At 37.8% G+C, this 20,200-nt stretch overlaps 1 protein-coding gene across 5 annotated transcripts in view; it reads right to left on the minus strand.

The window, feature by feature from the left end:
- Positions 1-20,200, minus strand: part of TMLHE (trimethyllysine hydroxylase, epsilon) — a 71,797-nt gene that overhangs the window by 11,698 nt on the left and 39,899 nt on the right. For 4 of the 5 annotated variants that reach the window (XM_003135511.4, XM_021080450.1, XM_021080448.1 and 1 more), the window contains 4 exons: positions 14,073-14,249; positions 7,827-8,106; positions 5,904-6,023; positions 1,877-2,113 (listed from right to left, as the gene is read on the minus strand). In XM_003135511.4, the coding sequence (XP_003135559.1) occupies positions 1,877-2,113; positions 5,904-6,023; positions 7,827-8,106; positions 14,073-14,249 (814 nt within the window). The remainder of the gene's footprint in view (positions 1-1,876; positions 2,114-5,903; positions 6,024-7,826; positions 8,107-14,072; positions 14,250-20,200) is intronic. The other variant, XM_005674022.3, reaches the window with a different exon arrangement.

The following is a 20,200-nucleotide window of genomic DNA, read 5'->3' on the forward strand; positions in this document are numbered from 1 at the left end:
TTGTGCTGTAACACCTGAATATCCATATGTATAAGACATGAACTTCTACCTTTACCTCACATGTGAAAAGTTAATTTGAGATAGATCATTGACTTAAAGGCAGAAGATAAAAACCATAACACCTTTAGAAAACATAAGAGAATATCATAATGTCATGGAGGCAGTCAAAGATTTCTTATGCAGGTCACAGAAACAGTGATCATTAAAGAAAAAATTGACCAGCTCCATTCCATTAAAGAAAAGACTTTGCTTATCCAACAACACTGTTAAAAAATAAATAGGTAAGCCATAGGCTGGAAGATAACATTCCTAAAACATATATCAGGTAAGAGCTGGTGACCAGAGTATATAAAGAACTCCCAAAACTCAATGCTGAAAAGACAACCCAATGAAAACATGGGCAAAAGATCTCACTTGTTACTTAACAAAAGGAGATACAGGAATGGCCAATATGTACATGGAAAGATGCTCAACATCATCAGCCACCGCAAAACGCAAATTAGAGCCAAGGAGATAATGGCTAAAATTAATAAGACTGACAACATCAAGTATTAGCAAGGATGTGGAGTTGCTACAACTTTCATACATTGTTGATGGCTGTGTCAAATGGGAAATTATTTTAGTAAAAGTCCTGGCAGTTGCTAATAAAACTAAACAGTCACCTACTCTATGACCCAGCAGTTCCACTCTTAGATGTTTACCTGAGTGAAATGAAGACACATATCTACAAAGATACTTTTACCTGAACATTCATGTCAGCTTTATTCATAATAACCCCAGACAGGAAATAGCTCAGGTGTTTATTTATAAAAGAATGGGTTTATTCCATGACATGAATTTCTAGAACAGGCAAAACTAATCTATGGTGGTAAAAAAATCAAAACAGGGGTATCCTCTTGGTGTGTGTGTGCAGGGCTGGACTGAGAAGGGTATCAAGGTACTTTCTATAGTGATAATATTCTGTATCTTGATAGGGGTTTGGGTTGCACAGGTGTATGCACTTGTCAAAACTCAGCAAGTGTATATTCAATGTTTTAAACATCACTGTATATATATTTTATCTCAAAATTAAAAACCTATAAACAAATATTGAACTCTGCTTTAAGGTTTTAAATACAGAAGTATATTAGGGTGACACATAGCTGCAATGTACTTTGAAATGTATCAAAAATAAGATTAACTGATTGATAGATAAGCAGTGGGATAGAAAGATGGATACATAGGTAATAAAACAATTACAGTAATATCTTAATGGTAGAATCGAGGTGGTAGGTCTATGGGTCTTCCTTGTAAATGCGTTTGACTTTTCTGCTTTTAAAAATGTTCATAATAAAATGTTGGGGAAAATATTGAGCATCTATTCATTGTTTTAGATAACTGAGATCCTATTTTTGTCTTCACAGCTGGGTGTGAAGGAGCAGGCTTGAAATGAGTGGAGATGATGATTGGTTTTGAATATGATGTGCTTTACGATCCCACGAGATTCTAGGTGGCAATATCTAGTAGGCTATTGGATCTATGCAGGTCAGGAGATGTGCATAAATCTGGGCTACGTCAAATGTTGTGGCCATCATGCCTTTGGGTACCCTGGCTGTTTGGTCACTGAGCACAATTTAATAACTTTTTAATTTTAAAAGTGTTTTCATTATAAAATGCTATCTGAAATATCTGCACCCCCCAATCCAGTATACCTTGCCTGTTGATCTGTTTACTATTCCATGGGAATTATAATAAGAATAGAAATTATACTAATAAAAAGGTATATAACAGCAATATTAAAATGTGGCAGCTATAAGGGTCTCAGAAATTTTCATTACATTAGGAGACTCATATTTGGCAAACATATGACACTGGGGGATAGTTCTTTGGTACTCACCTGATCAAATAGAGCTCTTTATTCCACGGGTAGATATTTAAGACTGGCCCAACCCCAATCATGTGGTTGTGACATTCTCCAACATTTTCAATATATTCATGCTTCAGCGGCACTTGGCTGAGGAGTTCAAATTCCTCAGGTGCCTTTTGAAGTACCTGTTCTGCTGCATAGAATCCATCTACCAGCAGTGTCCTGCCACCTGTTCCTTCATGCTTAAGACAATGAAACACCTGAATGCTAAAGAGGGGAAAAAATTAAATTCTTCTGTTCAGTAGAGAAAAGAGAATATATCAAAATTTTAGAAAAAATATATAAAATGATTACTGATTCCACTTGTGTCATTTTCTTTTCATGAGGAAATAAATCTCATTTCCCAATTGTTTTCCCTTCTTAGCGAGCTGTACTTTGTGCTTTGAATACTAATGCCACTACAGGTTACCTCTAAACATATTTAACACGTATTAAAGTCTGTATGTATCAGACCCTGGGTATAGAGGTGTGGGTAATATATGTTCTGTTTTAAAGAAGCCCAAGAATAGATGAAGCAAGGAAGAACCAATAAAATATGATAGGCACTATAATAAAGCTGTATGCAAGACACAGTGGGGCCATAAACAGAGGAAAATATTCTAGTGGGTGTTGTATAAAGCAATGTTTTTGGAAGTGGATAAAAATGGTTTTGCTTAGTCTTAAAGAATGAACAAGAGTTGGGCTGGAATGAGATTGAGGCGAGGAGTGGGCATTCCAGGCAGTAAAAAAGTATGACCAAAAACATTAATGTAAAACAATAGGGTTATATTCAAGGAAGACAGGGAGAAGAAGTTCCTGCTGGCATAGCACAAAGGATCACAGAAGGATTTTCAGCTGGGACGGGAGATGAACTGATGGGAAGCAAGATGACAAAAAACACGGAAAATACCTTGGATGAATGAAATAGAGAAAAATCCCAAAGGCTTAAGCTTAGAGAAGGGTGTTACGGAAAAGAGGAGACACCTAAAAGATACAAGAGTTGATAACTGATTAGATGTGGAAGACGAAGAATAGGCAAAAATCTAGAATGACTGCAGGTTTTTCACTTGGGCAACCTGACACATAATAATGCCATCTGCTGAGAGGGTGCAGGTGGGTGCATAACTGGATGATTAGAAGGGGTATGAGGGGTTGAGGAAGAGGTTCAATTTAGGGATGTCTTAAAATAGTGGAGTTATATATGACAGAAAATATTAACAGGGAAAGGCAACTGGACTGGAAAACTAAAGTAAAATTTGCAAATTAACAAAGTGAAAATAAAATTAACTTAGAAAAAAGAGCAAAAATTAGGAAAAGTTAACAACAAAGTAAAATAAATAATAAACATAAAGATAGAAGGGATATGGCAAACTACAGCAGCCCACTGGCCATATGTGACCCTCAGTTTTGTATGGTGCACAGCTAAGAAGGTTTTTACAGGGTTGACAGGTTGAAAGTGGAGGGGAGTCAAAAGAATAATACACCATGACATGTAAAAATTATTTGAAATTCCATTTTCAGAGTCCAAAAATAAAGTCTTGTAGGCATGCACATGAATGCACGTGTGCATGTGCGCAAGCACACACAGACACACAAAGATAGAAGGGATAAAATCAAGGATAACCTAGGGTAAATACAATTAAAAGAAAGAAAGGTCAGTTTTGGCCATGTTGAGGTTTACAACATGTACAAAAGAAACTAAGCCAGCACAAGAGACTGAGGGAAAATGGCTATAGATATAAAGGAAAGCTAAAGGAGAAGGGATACTTAAGAAGAAATGGTGGTTAATGACCCCATGGGTCAGATAAGATGAAGACTGAAAGTTACACACTGGGTATAGTAGTAAGTTACTTCCTGGTGAGTTTGGAAAGAGTAGTTTTCATTGGGAGGGGTGAATAAACTAGCTGAGAAAGGAGAATGAAAAGATAATGTAGATAATTATTTTAGTAAGCTTAGCTGTGAAAGGGAGGAGTAAGGTGGGGCTGATAGAGGGAGATAGAGTCAAAGGAAGTATACAGATTTAAGGAGTTCTCTAGTGGCCTAATGGGTTAAGGATCTGGGGTTGTCACTGCTGTGGCTAGGGTCAGTGCCGTGGTGTGGGTTCAATCCCTGGCCCAGGACTTCCCACATGCTACAGGTGCAGCAAAAAAAAAAAAAAAAAGTTCAGATTTAAGATATAAGAAGCTGATAGAAAGGAGTCAATATATAAATATATACGGAAGGCTGAAGATAAAGGAGAGAGAAATCCCCAAGGAGGTTGGAAAGGATGGGATCTGAAGCAAAGTTAGCTTTTAAAAGGATAAGGCATATAATGATGGTGATGATGTAACAAACAATGGCTAAAATGATAATAATAATAGCTAGTATTTATTGAACACTTAGTATGTGTCAGGAAGTATGCCAAGTGATTTAAATACATCATGTAACTTAAGCCCTAAGCAACACTAATGGATAGGTTTTATTACTACTCCCATCATACAGATGAAGAAACTGAGGCACACATACACTATCTGCCCAAATCACAAAGCTAATATATGTTCCGACTGGCATGCAAATCCAGGTCTGACTGATGCCATAGCCTGAACCCTTAACCACAGTCACTATACTGCTAAATGAACTGGTTCCTTGCCATTGATTAGAAGGGGGTAAATTAAAGGCACAGACAACTGTTTATCTCTGGTAGTGATCCGAGAGAAAAGATCTGGTCAATGTTTGAACTTCAACCCCTGTCTAACTCCTTCTTATCCCATTTCCTCATACTCTTCCTTCTGCGTCTGTAGAATGAGGATGCAGGGCTGTTGGTCTTTCCATATATTGATAACTTTGAGTAGAATACCTAAAAGCAGCTGTATTCTTCTTCCTCTGAACCAAATATTCTTAAGTTTCAAACCCTTAAAGGAAATCAGTATAACCACAGTCGACTGCATATCACCACTGTCTCATACTGTCTTTATAAATTCACATATATACTCACTTTACTCATATCTTTGTGCCTCAGGCTCATCATCTATGTGCTGAAGCAAGATCAGTAACAACAAAATAACCAGAGGGGTACCTCTAAGAAGTGGCAAATGGTAGGAAAGTTAAGTGTGTTATCTATCATGTCAAGTAATAACCATTTCTTTTTTGTGGTGAGAACAATTAAGATCTACTCTCTGTTAGCTACTGGTGGTAACCACATTGCGAAATATAACCGTGTCAAATCAACACATGGTATATACCTTATATTGACACACGTTATATGTCAGTTACAGCTCAATAAAGCTGGAAAAAAGTATGGTATACATCATCTTTGGCTCAATGACTTCAGAGTCCATGTAAGAAGGTTCTTTTTCATTCATTCCTCTTCTCAAACTTCTTGTAAACTGGATTCAAATTCCTCTTACTACTACACCCAAAGCAGCTGTGTTTGGAAGATGGACCCCTTTGCAAAATAATAACTAAATATAAAAAAGCTGTAAAAATCCACAAACTAATGATTCACCAATACTTTTTTGGTAAACTATTTGTAAATACTGTGAGAAAAATGTAAATTAAACAAAGTTAAGATCTTTTTATGTAGTAAGGTACATTTTCAATCATTTGAAAAAATTTTATTCCTGTAAGTCTAAAGAAGACTGAGTAGTAGTATCCTACAATATTTGCCTTTTGGGACAAACTGGGAGGACAAGACTGGCACATACACACTACTGCTCAATGATCTGTAATACCTTTTATGGGAAGAGAGTGTGGATATATGTAAATGGATAGCTGATTCACTTTGCTGTAAACCTGAAGCTAAAACAACAATTACAAATCAATCTACTCCAGTAAAATTAAAAATAAGTAAGTAAATAAAGAAGACTGAGCTAGGGTGTGGAAAAATGATCCTGTTTTTAAGGAGAAGAGAAAGAAACACTCACACAAATCATCATCAGCAGATATGATCTTGATTAAAAAAAAAACAGAAAATGATTAAGAAATGATTCAAGACCATCACACGTAACGATCCCCTTTTAGAAAATTCTAGTCCACCTACCCACAGGGCTCTTGAAAATAGGTAGTGTCAGTGTGCCGATCCAGAGCTAGCTTGGTGTATGCAGTGTCGCCCCTGGAGAAGTCTGAAGTGAAATACCACATTCTCCCATAGATGGTTTCTCTGTCAAATGAAGTATAGGAAGACTTTTTCGCTATTTGAAATTTTCATTCTTGTCATTCAAAAATCTTTCCAATACTTTCTTTGATTATTCACAAATAACAACAGATTTTTTGGCTCCAGATTTTCATCTATAAGGTAAAGATGACAGGTGAACACATCACCAGTCTTAACAATTCCACCACTGATTTATGTTCTAGGAAGCTGGGGTGGGGGGTATATGGTGGAAGCATCATACAGTATGAAAACTTAGGGAATCATCCCATTCTGTGTATGAATGGAGGAATAAGAAAAAGAGAAAAGGATATTTTATGTTAGCAAGTATTTGGTGGGACTTGCTGTAACACTGTTATTGTATTGCTCCTCAAGGCATACATACATCATGGATTTTGATTTTATAGTTATTTTCCTAGTAGGCTCAGCTATGACTAAAGGTCACTTTAATTCTTTAGTTTTCAGAGTTCATCTTAGCCTCTGAACCCTCAAAATCCAAACAGGAAATGTTTTTCCTCTTGAACTGAAGTCTTTAAAGCCCTCTCAATTTATTGCTTACCAGCACAGTTTTCTTACCTGAAAGCTCTCAAACTGTGTTTCAAATTGAGTGGTTCACAAATGTTGATTATGTTCTATTAGGATAGAACGAACAACCCAGCATACTGTCTGCTACACAATGAGCTATATCTGGCTCTTGTGAAGTAAAAGGAAAGTAATAATTATAACAAAAAGTCGGTTTATATCACATTTAATAGTGTAGAAGAGAAATCTGTATACTACCTAGAAATGCAGTGGGAAGAACACTGCATTTAGGATCAGGAAACCTGAGCTTCTGAATCCCAGTTCTACTACTTACTAGCAGAGCAATCTTGGGCAACGCACTTAATACATCTGAGCCTCAAGTGCCTCCTCAGTAGAAAAGGAGATATGAAACACACTCATCAGGATTACTACAATGACCAATGAAAATAATGGTGTGACTATACTAGTTAAATGCTATCTATGTATTATTAACAACCAGTCTCTGAATTAGCCTTAGGAATCATAGAAAGTTAAGACAATGATCTTTGGACATCATCTCATTCAATCCTTTTATTGATCAGAGGAGAAAATAGAGGCTATGGGGCATGGGGGGTTGAGGGTAGCAGTGTGCGTGTAGTGGGGTTGTCTATGTTCACCCAGCTGCTTGATGGTAGAACTCAAACTATTATGTGGTGCTCTTTACTCATAGTTAGTGCTCTTTCTAGTGTACAATGATAACTAACTGTTTTTCAAATTTATTTTTTTATTGTTATTTCCCCCCACATACTTTTTTCCCCCCACTGTACAGCATGGGGACCCAGTTACACATACGTGTATACATATTTTTTTCTCCCATTGTTGTGCTGCGTTGTAAGTATCTAGATCTAGTTCTCAGTGCTACACAGCAGGAGCTCATTGTTAGTCCATTCCAAAAGCAATAGTTTGCATCCGTTAACCCCAAGCTCCCAATCCCTCCCACTCCCTCCCCCTCCCCCTCTCCCTGGGGAACCGTGAATCTATTCTTCCAGATAACTAACTCAACTTTGAGCATCACTGGGCTGGAAAAACATACCAATGACTTTGAGGTCTTCAACATATTTAACATATAATGTCTTTAAAGATTGGAAATCTGCACTTCAAATAAAGCCCCCTATAAATGGGAATGTCCCCTTATTTAGGCCACAAAACATTCTGGCAAAATAAGGGTGACTAGACCTGTCATGTTATTTTATTGATGTACAGGCTGTGGACATTTATATTACTGCAGATATCAGGAAACTAATGACTTACCTGATCAAACTGATCCTTTCTGCTAGCTTCTCTGTGTGTTCTTGAGTAGGAGGGACATTTTCTACAAAAGCAATTCCATAGAGCAGAAAGTTTTGCAGAAAGTTCTTCAGTCCCTCCTTGGTTTCTAAGAAGCTCTGGAAATCTACAGATGGAACTTGGGCTTTCTGGTAGATTTCAGCATTCCATAAAATTCTAGGCTGGATAACCTTTTGTTTCTGCCCTTCATAGCTGTTCTTCACCAGCCAATCCAAATCATATCTAGTCACATGACCATCTGGCCCTTTTAAAGGAAAAATAAAAGGGATTAAAGAATAATAATTATAAATGCTGCCAATAATTTACTGGTTAAGAATGTTATTTTCAGCAACCAATTACCCAGTACTGTATTGTTTATGAAACCAAATTCACAAGGCCGCGTTCTAACCACTGTATGATCACGGCTATGAAACCAAATTCAAATGAGTTGTGGAATGTTCCTGACACAGACATGTTTGTGAGTTGAGTAGTATAAATTAAGAAGTGAATGAATCAACAAATAAATCTTCCCAGCAGATAAATAAGTTTATGAAACTACAGCTACATAGTGAAGGGCCTCTGACACATTCATCGAGTCATCAAAGAATGATAATTTAAAAATTCTAGGTGATTTTTAGCTTACCGCCTTTTCTCTTCCCTTGCCCCCATCACTACCTCTCATCTATAAACTTTTTGAGCTAAAGTGATCAACAGCTAGTAATAAAGAGCTAGTAATCTTTACTAATGGAGAAAAAGTCAGTGACTCACTCAAGACCACACAATTAACAAGAACCACAGTTGGCAGTTCAGTACTATACTGTGATGCCTCCCTCTTCTAAATGAATTAGGGCAATTTGGTCTCATGATAGGACATCAATATGACATGATAAAGTGACTTCAAAATTGACTTTGCCTATTGCTAAAAAAAGAAACCAGCCCCCAAAACGCCTTAGAAAATCTTCAGGATAAGCAAGAAGAGTGAAAGTTATGATGGTATCTTCCCTCTTCTTTTTACTTCTTTCTACCTCTCTGTTTCTGTCTGTTTTCTCTTTTTTTCAACTTCCCACACCTTGCTAATAAAAGTATCATAAACAATTTGGAAAGTATAAAAGACTATGAGGAAATTAAAATATCACCTCTACTTATTCGACCACCCAGATGAAACCACTATTCACAGCTTGGCATCATTCCTTCCAGTTTTTTTTTTTTCCATGCATTCTTTTATTTTATATCACATATAAAATATATATAAAAGTTCATATCCTACCTTTGTCACGCGTCATTTTAACAATCATTGTATCATCTAAAAATTAAGTTTTCAAAAAAAATTAATCTTAAAAATTTTCAGAAAATGGACTACCATGATTTATCCAACCAGTCTGTTCTCTTGAGGCATGTATTTCATTTAATACTGATCATCCTTGTATATTTTTTGGATAATTTTCTTAAATTGAAGCATAGAAGTGGAATTGTTAAATCCAAAGATAGAAACTTTTAAAAGTATTGGTACATATAAACAAATGACTTTCTAGAAAGTCTACCAATTTTCATTCCCTTCATCAATGTATGTGTGCCCATCAAAATTTAGTATTTTTATTTTTTAAATATATTTTTTCTAATTTGGTAACGTTTCTCTTGTTATAACGAATTCAATTTATTCACTTACTAATAAGGCTAATAAGAACATTTGTTAGACATCCATATTTTTTAAATGCATTTTTGTAGCACATACTGTCTATGGCTGCTTTTACTCCACGAATGAAGAACTAAATAGTTGTGAGAGAGACAGTACAGTCAGGAAAGCCTAAGACTCTTTACTATGTGGCCCTTTACGGAATGGTTTCTGACTTGTGCTTTAATGATTTGTGTGTTCCTTTCTTTCTGACATTTTCCTGTTGGAATACTGGTGCTTTTCTTACAAACTGGCCATAGCACCTTATGTATTAATGGGTTTTAGTTTCTGTCATACATTTACGAATATCTTGCCAAGTCAGTATTTTAAAATAAACCTTTCTATGGTATGTTTTCTTTTTATTGTACAGAAATTAGTAGACAAATGTATTGATTGTAAGTATTTTTTCTGGAGCTCCCATTGTGGCGCAGCAGAAACGAATCCGACTGGGAACCATGAGGTTGCGGGTTCGATCCCTGCCCTTGCTCAGTGGGTTATGGATCCAGCGTTGTCGTGAGCTGTGGTGTAGGTCGCAAACGCGGCTCGGATCCCATGTTGCTCTGGCTGTGGTGTAGGCTGGCAGCTGCAGCTCCGATTCAACCCCTAGCCTGGGAACCTCCATATGTCGTGGGTGTGGCCTTAAAAAAATAAAAAATAAATATTTTTTCTTACGATGCTTTTTAAAACTCTTTATTTTGAAATATATATTCACAGGAAGTTGCAAAAAAATACACAAAGAAGTCCCACTCTCCCTGCCCTGAGCCTTATCCAACGTCAACATCTTGTACAACCAGAGCACAATATCAAAACCAAGAAAGTAGCATCGATACAATCCATAGTCCTTATTCAGATTTCACCAGTTATATACATACTCTTGGGTGTGTGCTCTGTGCAATGTTATTACATGTGTGGCTTTGTGTAACCACTACTATAGGCAATGTACTCAACTGTACCATCACCACAAGACTAATTCATGTCACCTCTTTTTTTTTTTTTTTTCTCTTTTTTGGCTGTTCTGTGGCATATGGAGTTCCCGGGCCGGGATCAGATTTGAGCCACAGTTGCGACCTATTCCACAGTTGCAGCAATGTAAAATCCTTTAACCCACTGTGCCAGGCTAGGGATTGGACCTGTGACCTGGTGCTGCAGAGACACCGCTGATCCCATTGCACCACCGTGGGAACTCCCATGATGTCTCTTTAAAGCCATACTACTCCTTCCCTCATCCCTAACTCCCAGCAACTGCCAATCTGTTCATCATCCCTATAATTATGTTATTTCATGAATGCTACATAAATGGAATCATGGAGATTTGCTTTTTTCTTTCAGTATAATTCCTTTGAGGTTTTTTAAAGGTATGATGTGTGTATTTCATTCTTTTTTTTTATTGATGAGTAGTGTTTCATTATATGGATGATTGATTTAACCACTGGAGGACATGAGGGTAGTTTACAGTTCTTGGTTGTTAAAAATAAGGCTGTTGTGAACAGTATTGTACAGGTTTTGTGTGAGTGTAAGTTTTCATTTCTTTGGAATAAATGCTTAGCGATTCAATTGCTGTGTTGTATGGTACTTACATGTTTAGTTTTTTAACAAACTGACAAACAACTGTTTTCCAGAGTAGCTGTACCATTTTATATTTCCACCAGCAGTATACAGCTGATAGAATTTCTCCAAATCTTTTCTAGCATTTCGTGTTGTCACTATTTTTTAAAGTATAGTTAATTTACAATGTCGTGCCAATTTCTGCTGTACAGCAAAGAAACCCAGTCATACATATATATACATTCTTTTTTATTTTAGTCATTGTGCTAGGTAATATAGTGTAATTTCATTGTGGAAACTTTCATTTCTCTAGTGGCTTATAATTCTGAACATCTTTGCATGTGTTTATTTGCCATTTGTATATCCTATTCAGTGAAATACCTTTGTGTATCTTTTATCCATTTTCTAAATGGATTGTTTGTTTTTCTTACATTGACTTTTGAAAGTTATTTAGTTCTAGTTCCAGGACCTAGTTCTGGGTCCTGAAGATGTTCTCCTATGATCTTTTCGAGAAGTTTTATAGCTTTATGTTTACATTTAAATCCATCATCTATTTTGAGTTAATTTTTGCATAAAGTGTGAGGTTCTTTTTTACTTTTGTCTATGGGTGTCTAATTATTCCAGCATCATCAGTTAAAATGATTATCTTCCTTCACTGAATGGCTTTTGCACTTTTGCCAAAGATCAGTTGACTACATTTGTGTGGTTCTATTTCTGTGTTCCCTTTTCTGTTCTATTGATCTATATCCCTCCACCAAAATCATACCATCTGGATTATGCAGCCTTAAACTCGGGAAGTGATTCTTTCCACTTCATTCCTCTTTTTTGACATGTTTTGGTTATTTTAGGGCATGTGCTTTTCCACTTAAGTTTTATTTTTTTGTCTTTTTGCTATTTCTTGGGCCGCTCCCGCGGCATATGGAGGTTCCAAGGCTAGGGGTCTAATCGGAGCTGTAGCCACAGGCCTACGCCAGAGCCACAGCAACGCGGGATCCGAGCCACGTCTGCAACCTACACCACAGCTCACGGCAACGCCGGATCGTTAACCCACTGAGCAAGGGCAGGGACCGAACCTGCAACCTCATGGTTCCTAGTCGGATTCGTTAACCACTGTGCCACGACGGGAACTCCTCCACTTAAGTTTTAGAATACTCTTATTTATGTACACAAAAACATTTTGCTGAGATTTTCATAGAAATTGCATCAAAACTATTGATCACTTTGGAATAGAACTGACATCTTTACTATGTTGAGCCTTCTTTTATGTCTTTCATCAGCATTTTATAATTTTCATCATACAGATCCTATAATACTTTATTAGATTTATACCTAAACAAATTTCTTTGAATCAATTGTAGATAGGCATTTTTTTTCAGTTTCTGCATGTTCATTTTAAATATATAGAAAGGTAATTTACTTTTGTGTGTTGATCTTGTATCCTATAACCTTACTGAACTCATTTATTAGTTCTTGGAGCCTTATTGTACATTATCTGAGGCAGTCTATGTAGATAATCATATATCTGCAAATAAAGATAGTTTTATTTCTTCCTTTCTAATATGTATGCATTTTATTTCTTTTTCTTGCCTTACTGTAAACTAGAACTTCCAGGACTCTGTTAAATAAGAGTGGTGAGAGTGGACATCTTTGCCATGCCCCCATCTCAGAGGGAAAGTGTTTAGTCTCACCATTATGTATGATGTTAGTTGAAAAGGCACTCAATACTACTAATCATCAGGGAAATGAAAATCTAAACCATAGTGAGATATCATCTCACACATGTCAGAATGGCCATCACCAGAAAGACAAAGAATAAGAAGTGCTGGTGAGGATGTGGAACCGTCATGCACTGTTGGTGGGAATGTAAATTGGTATAGCTACTATTAAAATAGTACGGAGGTTCCTCAAAAAAAAAAAAAAAATAAAAAAAAAGAAAAAAAAAAAGAAAAGTAAAACCAAAAACGGAACTACCATGTAATCTACCAATTCCACTTCTGGGTATTTGTCCAAAGGAAATGCGATCACTATCTCAAAAAGGTACATGCACCCATATGTTCATTGCAGCACTATTCACAGTAGCCAAGACATGGAAACAACTTAAGTGTCCATCAACAGATGAATGGATTAACAAGATGTGATATATATAATGAAATATTATTCAGCTATAAAAATGAAGGCATTCCTAAAATTTGCAACAACATGGATGGACATTGAGGGAATTATGCGAAGTGAAGCAAAGTCAGGACAGAGAAAGACAAACACTGTCATTTATATGTAGAATCTAAAAAAACAAAAACCAAACTTGGGAACTCCCTTGTGGTGCAGCAGGTTAAAGATCTGGCGTTGTCACTGCAGTGGCTCAGGTCGCTGCTGTGGCATGGGTTTGATGCCGTGGGTGTGGCAATATATCCCCATATATCCCCCCCCAAAAAAAACCCCAAATTTATATAAACAGAAATTAGATTGGTGGTTGCCAGGGGCTAAGGTTTGGCAGAAATAGCAGATGTTGGTCGAGGGCACAGACTTCCAGTTATAAGACAAATAAGCTCTGGGGATCCAATGGTGACTACAGTTCACAATACTGTATTGTATACTTGAAAGTTGCTAAGATTGTAGATCTTAAATACTCTCACTACATACACAAAAACAATAACTATGTGAGGTGATGAATGCATTAAATAAGCTTACTGTGGTAATCATTTCACAATATACATAAATATCAGATCATCACCTTGTACACCTTAAACTTATACAATATCATATGTCAAATACATCTCAAAAAACCTGGAGAAATGTTTTTCAGGTTTGTTAAAGAAGGGTGTTAGGTGTAGATTACAACAATTTTATTTAAGAAGAAAAGTATAAGTTTCAGAAAAATAAATGCTTCCCAAGAAAGAAAAAGGGCGAAGTAACTAAAAGAACACCCTATTTTGGAACGGGGCAAGCCATTTCTCGCAAAATAAATTTTCTCTAAAAGAGCACCCCAGAGAAGACCAAGTCTCCTGTCCACTCACAAGTGAAAAAGAGCGTGGTCTCATCCAGACGAACAGCCTTCGGCTGGATGCCCAGGTCCACACTGGCGGTGTCTAGACTGCGCTGGTGGGTCTTAGAGTTGTAGCAAGACGCCGAGCGGCAGTGATCTCGGAGCCAGACGTAGTCGAAGCGCATCACGGTGTTCGCGTAGCGCAGTTCTAGGGAAAAGATCACGTTGTTTTATAGTACCGATTACAGCGGTTTACACTAATTACTGTATACATATAAAGAAATGGTCATTTAGGACAACTAACAAATCAGTACCCAGAAAACGTCCTTTAACAGACAAAACCAAAGGAGACTATAAAAAGTCCAAAAATAAATTTGGAAAGTGAAACCATTCAAGCATATGAAAAGACCGTACAGCAGAAACTGGCACAGTGTTGTGAATCAACTATACTTTAATAAAAAAAAAACAAACAAAAAGACTAAAAAAGTACATAAAGAGAAAGCACAGGCAGATAGAGGATATAAAGAAGGTCCTTATACTATTTTTGCAATGTTTCTGTTAGTTTGAAGATGTACCAATATAAAAAGTTATCCAAAAAATCAAATACTTTCCTATACATCAGGAAAAGGTACATAAAAATGATATTTAGACAAGGTAAATAAAAATGATATCAAATTTATAAGAGGAACAGAAACTATGGAGGACTCAAGGGAAACTTGAACAGAGAAATATGCTCACAGATGGGCAGATTTAATAATGAAAAGATACAAATTCTCCCACAAATTAATACACAAAATTCCAGGTACTTCCAGTCCAAATTCCAATGAAAAGGTTCATGTACTGGACAGGCTAATTCCAAGATTCACATTCAGAATGAATCAAGTAACAATTCTGAAAAAGAAAAGGAAAGCTATAGTTGTTTAAAAAGGATAATATTATGCAGAATAGATGAAGAGATCCAGGGAGCAGAACAGAGTCTCAAAACACAGCCAAGTATACATGGAAATATGGTGTATGTTAAAGGCAGCATTTTGTAATAGTGGAGAAAGGATGGAGTAACTAGTTCTGGAAAATGCAATATTGGAAAAAAATTGATTCTAGATTCATGTCATCCTCAACAGTAAATTACTGATAGTTTAAAACATAAAAAATAAAACTATTATATATTGACATATTTGAGGTAGGAAAAACCATTTTCTTTCTTTCTTTTTTGCTTTTTAGGGTGTCACTGCAGCATATGGAAGTTCCCAGGCTAGGGGTCGAATCAGAGCTACAGTTGCCAGCCTACACCACAGCCACAGCAATGAAAGATCTGAGCAACGCCGGACCCTTGACCCACTGATCAAGGCCAGGGATCGAACCTGAAACCTCATGGTTCCTAGTTGGATTCGTTTCAGCTGCGCCATGACTGGAGCTCCCAGGAAAGACTATTTTTTTTTTTTTTTTGGTTCTTTTAGGGTCACACCCGCGGCATCTGGAGGTTCCCAGGCTAGGGGTTCAGTCAAAGCTGTTGCCGCCGGCCTACACCAGAGCCACAGCAACGGGGGATCCAAGCCACGTCTGCGACCTACACCACAGCTCATGACAACGCCAGATCCTTAACCCACTGAGCCAGGCCAGCGATCGAACCCGCAACCTCATGGTTCCTAGTCGGATTCAAATCCGCTGCGCCACGACGGGAACTCCAAGGAAAAGCTATTTTAAAGTGACACAAAAAGCATAAAAGGTAATCTGTCTATATGAAAATAAACATCTTTTGTTTTTCAATGTAAAAAACTAAGGTAAAAGATAAGTAACAGGACAAATATTTTTAATATAAAAGGATTAATACCAGCAAATAGGATACATCTTTGTGATCATTAAGATAAAAACTCAAAGGAAAATGACCGAAGGAATGTAACCAGAAGTGACCAGTAGACGTGAACCCTTCCACTTCAGTAGTAATCAGAGAAATAGGTGTTAAGATTTTTTATCTAGCAGAGTGACAAAGTTTTAAAAGTTTGATTAAAAGAAGTGTTTCAAATATGTGGGAAAATGCATACTCTCAAACACTGGTAATAGGAGTATAAACTGGTGAAGATGGACTGAGTGGCAATCTGGAAGTTTCTATGAAAATAATAAAAATACATATATTTATTGCTTGATCCAGAAATTCTTCTCTCAGTACTTAGCTTATAGAAACTGGCACACGTGAGGAGGTATGCACAAGGATATTCATAATAATTTTGTTTATAATAGCAAATTAGAAAATAAGACTAAATGTATCTCTGTACTCCTCAATTTGACTTTGTATGATACTATCATTCTCACATTAAGGACAGGAAAAACTAAAGCTCAGAGATGTTAAATAACTTTGGAAGATCATATAATCATTAGATGGTGGAGTTAAGACATGAACTCAAGGTCTCCAAACCCAAAGTCCTATACTAGTGTTTTTCTGATGGTGAGGCTTCAGGAAAGGCGGAATAAGGAGCCTGGCAAATGATGATAAAACTGGACAAAAGTATCAATAACCACAATTTTAGGACCCTGGCAATTGACTAAAGGCTTACAACGAATTAGGAAGCATTTATTCAAGAAAAACTACTGAACCTTGGGCAAGAAGAGGGGGAATCTAGGTGTTTTAGCTTGGGGTGCTTCCACTCCCTATTCACCCCTCCATCAGCTCCATCAGCAGTAGTTCTACCAGGGCAGGCAAGCCAAGAAAACAAACAGTTTTGATGCGGATGCGGACTAAATTGATTTGGAGCAGAGCACATACAAACTCCATGGCCCTGGGCACTGAAAACAATCAAGGAAGGCATACTGTTTGGGGCAAGCAAGAGACCAGCAGAACAATGGCCTTTCAAAGGAATGAGACACACATAGAAACAGAAAAGAATGGCCCATGCAGTCCACACAAACTGAGAAGAATATTACATGAAATCCTATTGTTTAAATCAGGCCTATGCTGCTAGTAGGTAGCTTATGATCTGGGGCTTTTTACAGGAGAGAAGCAGAGTAGACAGGCTAACACATCACCTCCACACATGAATCAAAAGTTGGTCTCCTTTCGCTCATTTCTAGTATTCATGTCTTATAAAGTATCTGTGCCTTCAAGGCATATACCTCAACCGAATGCTCAAAAATCCAGACACTGAGGTGAATTGCAAGAGTCTCTGATATAACAACTACAAATGGTAGGGATGGAGTAGGCACAGGGGGTTGTAGAAGCCCCAATAAGGGACCACAGATAGAGCGGGAAACCTCGGCGACTTTGGAAGATCACCGTGAGTTAATAAACTGCTCAAAAAAGCCATCAGCACAAGGCAGGCTTGCTTGACTAGTGGAGGCAGAAGAACGGCCTCAGGTGGGGGATGGGATGAGGCCTGCACTCAGATTCAGACCCAGGGCCGGGGTTTGAGGAGCACCCTTCTGCTGATGTGAATACACACCTTACTGGATACCAAGGAGGAGCTACTACTCCCAGAAAGGAAGAGGTGGGCTTTTCTGACCCGGACTCCCCTTGGAGGATAAAACTGTTGCCCACCAGATCCTCGGGGCAGAGCTTCCGCACCTGCCCGCTGGCATCTCTCACCAGCGTCCTATCTTAATAAATCTATTTCTTGCCTATTTCTTCTTCTTTCTCGCTGAATTCCTTCTGCGCAGAGACATGAAGAACCTGAACCTCAGTGAGTCCAGACACTGGGCAAATGATTCTCATTTAAAACCATGGGTTTAAGGCCCAGTTTGGCTTAGGCTGGGTTCGAGTCCTGGCACGTGGGTTCAAGTCCCAATCTGGGTTTAGGCTGGGTTCAGGCCATTAGTGCTGTCTGTTTCAGTAACAATGTGGAATGGGGCTATTATTTGGTGGTGACCTAAACTTGGAGTTTTTGGCCTAGTATCCACGAATGACAGGTAAAGCTGTGTGTGTGTGTGTGTGTGTGTGAGACAGAGACGGAGAGAGACAGACAGAGAGACAGAGAGAACGTACGATGCCCCCTTGGAGTGATAAAAGTGATGAAGCACCACTAACCCTCATTCAGATTGGTCATTATACTGAGTGATCCAGGGATTTGACCAACTACAACCGAGGTAGCCTTTAAGCGCTTGAACAGGCAGTTGCCTCTGGCTGGAACATTCATCCATACCTTCTCACCCTTCTTCCCTTTGCCCAGTTCATCTTCAATGTTCATGATTCTGCTCAGTGGATATATCCCGCAGGCAGTCATTTATAATTCTTTATTTTGGTTTAGGCACCTCTCCTCTTCGTTGTGACAACATTCTGCACATTGCCTAAAAGCATTTATCGCACTGTCTTATAACTGTCTATGTCTTTTCTTACCTCGAGGATATGGAATGTGTCTTCTTTATCACCACATGCTTAGCATTTACCACAATGCCTGGCTCCTGGTATATGTTTATCAGATCTTCCAAAATGTCAATACAGAAGAGAATCTTTGGACTCATCTCTATTGTAGCCTACATTTAATCAATCACTAAAGTTTGTTGGTTCTGCCTCCTAAATCACTCTCAAATCCACATGACCTCTCCATCTCCACTCTTTCCTCCTGCCGCATTCAGGCAATCACCATCTCTAACCGTGGGCCTCTATAAAGGGATTTTAAAGATCAGAGTAGCAAAATCAGATTGAACTTTAGAAAAACTGCTTCAGTTTCTGGATCATTGAGGGAACAAGACAAGGCTGTAGTAATTCTTGAAGGATATTTGCCTCATTGCTCCTTTAAAGCTCATGTTGTCCTATATAGCTCTACCCTTCTTGATTACTCTTATCAACTATCGCCTGAGTCACCTTATTTTTAAATAAATGAATATCTGTTTACTCTCTTCCACCGTCTCCCTTGTCATCCCTTCTCCTGTCATCACTCTTGGCAACTTCATCATCATTAATTGCAATACATTCATAACTTTCATTTCAAACGTCCTACGCTCTAACTACCTCTCGTTCCTTTTCCAGCTCAATTATGCAGGCACTCTTCACTCCAATAATCCTTCAGCTCCACAAAGAGCACCACTTCATTGACCATAAATTCCTTTTTGTTCTCCATCATCTTGTGACCCCGATAAACTCAAGTCCCCACCTCCTCTGTGCCTGCAGCCAAGTAGCTAAACATTGTTAGAGAAAAAATTAGGCTGTCTTGGTTAATTTAATTTAAAGTCATCACCGAAAATATCAAATGAATACTCAACACTGCCAAACAGTCCTTGCATAAGTTCTTAGTGAAATAACTTACTCACTCTCCATGAAGACAATTACACAGTCTCCTCTCTTCTCACACTGCCAACACTATCTCTCCCTTCCCACTTTCAACTGATGACTTTCCTTATTCCTTCAAAGAGAATGAGGAAGCAGAAGAAAAATCCACAAACCCACTGTCCACATTCACCCACTGATATGCATCTGTACATATACATTCTGCCTTCCTTCCTGTTACTATAGCTGAAATATCTGTGCACTTAATCAAGGCCAACAATTCCATTTATGAATCAGATCCTATCTCTTTCCTACTCAGGTGCTATACTTCTGAAATTTTTCCAATACCCTCTTTTGCATCATCAGATTTTCACCTCCTACTGGATATTCTCATCAGCAAACATGTTACAATATTTTTCATCTTAAAACAGTATTCCCCCTCCACTGCCTCGTGACCTCATATTCCCTTTCACAGTAAAACTTATGGCTCGATGTTTCCATGATTTTCTCTAATTCCATCTCTCTTAATAAACTTGTTGTAAATTTTAGAATGGCTTTGGGTTTACAGAAAAGTTACAAAGAGTTCCCATATAGCCCTCACCCAGTTTCCCCTACTAGTAATATCTACATTGCTATGGCAAATTTGTCAAACTAATTAATGAATATTGAGGCATTATTTATTAATTAAATCCCATCATTTACTTGAATTTTGTTATTTTCCCTTAATATCCTTTTCTGTCCCAGGGTCCCATCTGAGACCCACGTTACATTTAGCCATCATGTCACTTTTCCTTGTTTTTGATGACCTTGACAGTTTTGAGAGGTATTGCTCAGGCATTTTGTTAGAGTGTTGCATAATTTGGGGCATGCTTTTCCTTTATAGGTTTTGGGGAGGTCCCCTTCTCACCGTGTCATGTCACTGGTACATGCTAGCAAGGGCAGTGTTTGCCAGGTTTCTCTACTTC

This window comes from Sus scrofa, chromosome X (genome assembly GCF_000003025.6).
Source record: "Sus scrofa isolate TJ Tabasco breed Duroc chromosome X, Sscrofa11.1, whole genome shotgun sequence".
Taxonomy (NCBI): Eukaryota; Metazoa; Chordata; class Mammalia; order Artiodactyla; family Suidae; genus Sus; species Sus scrofa.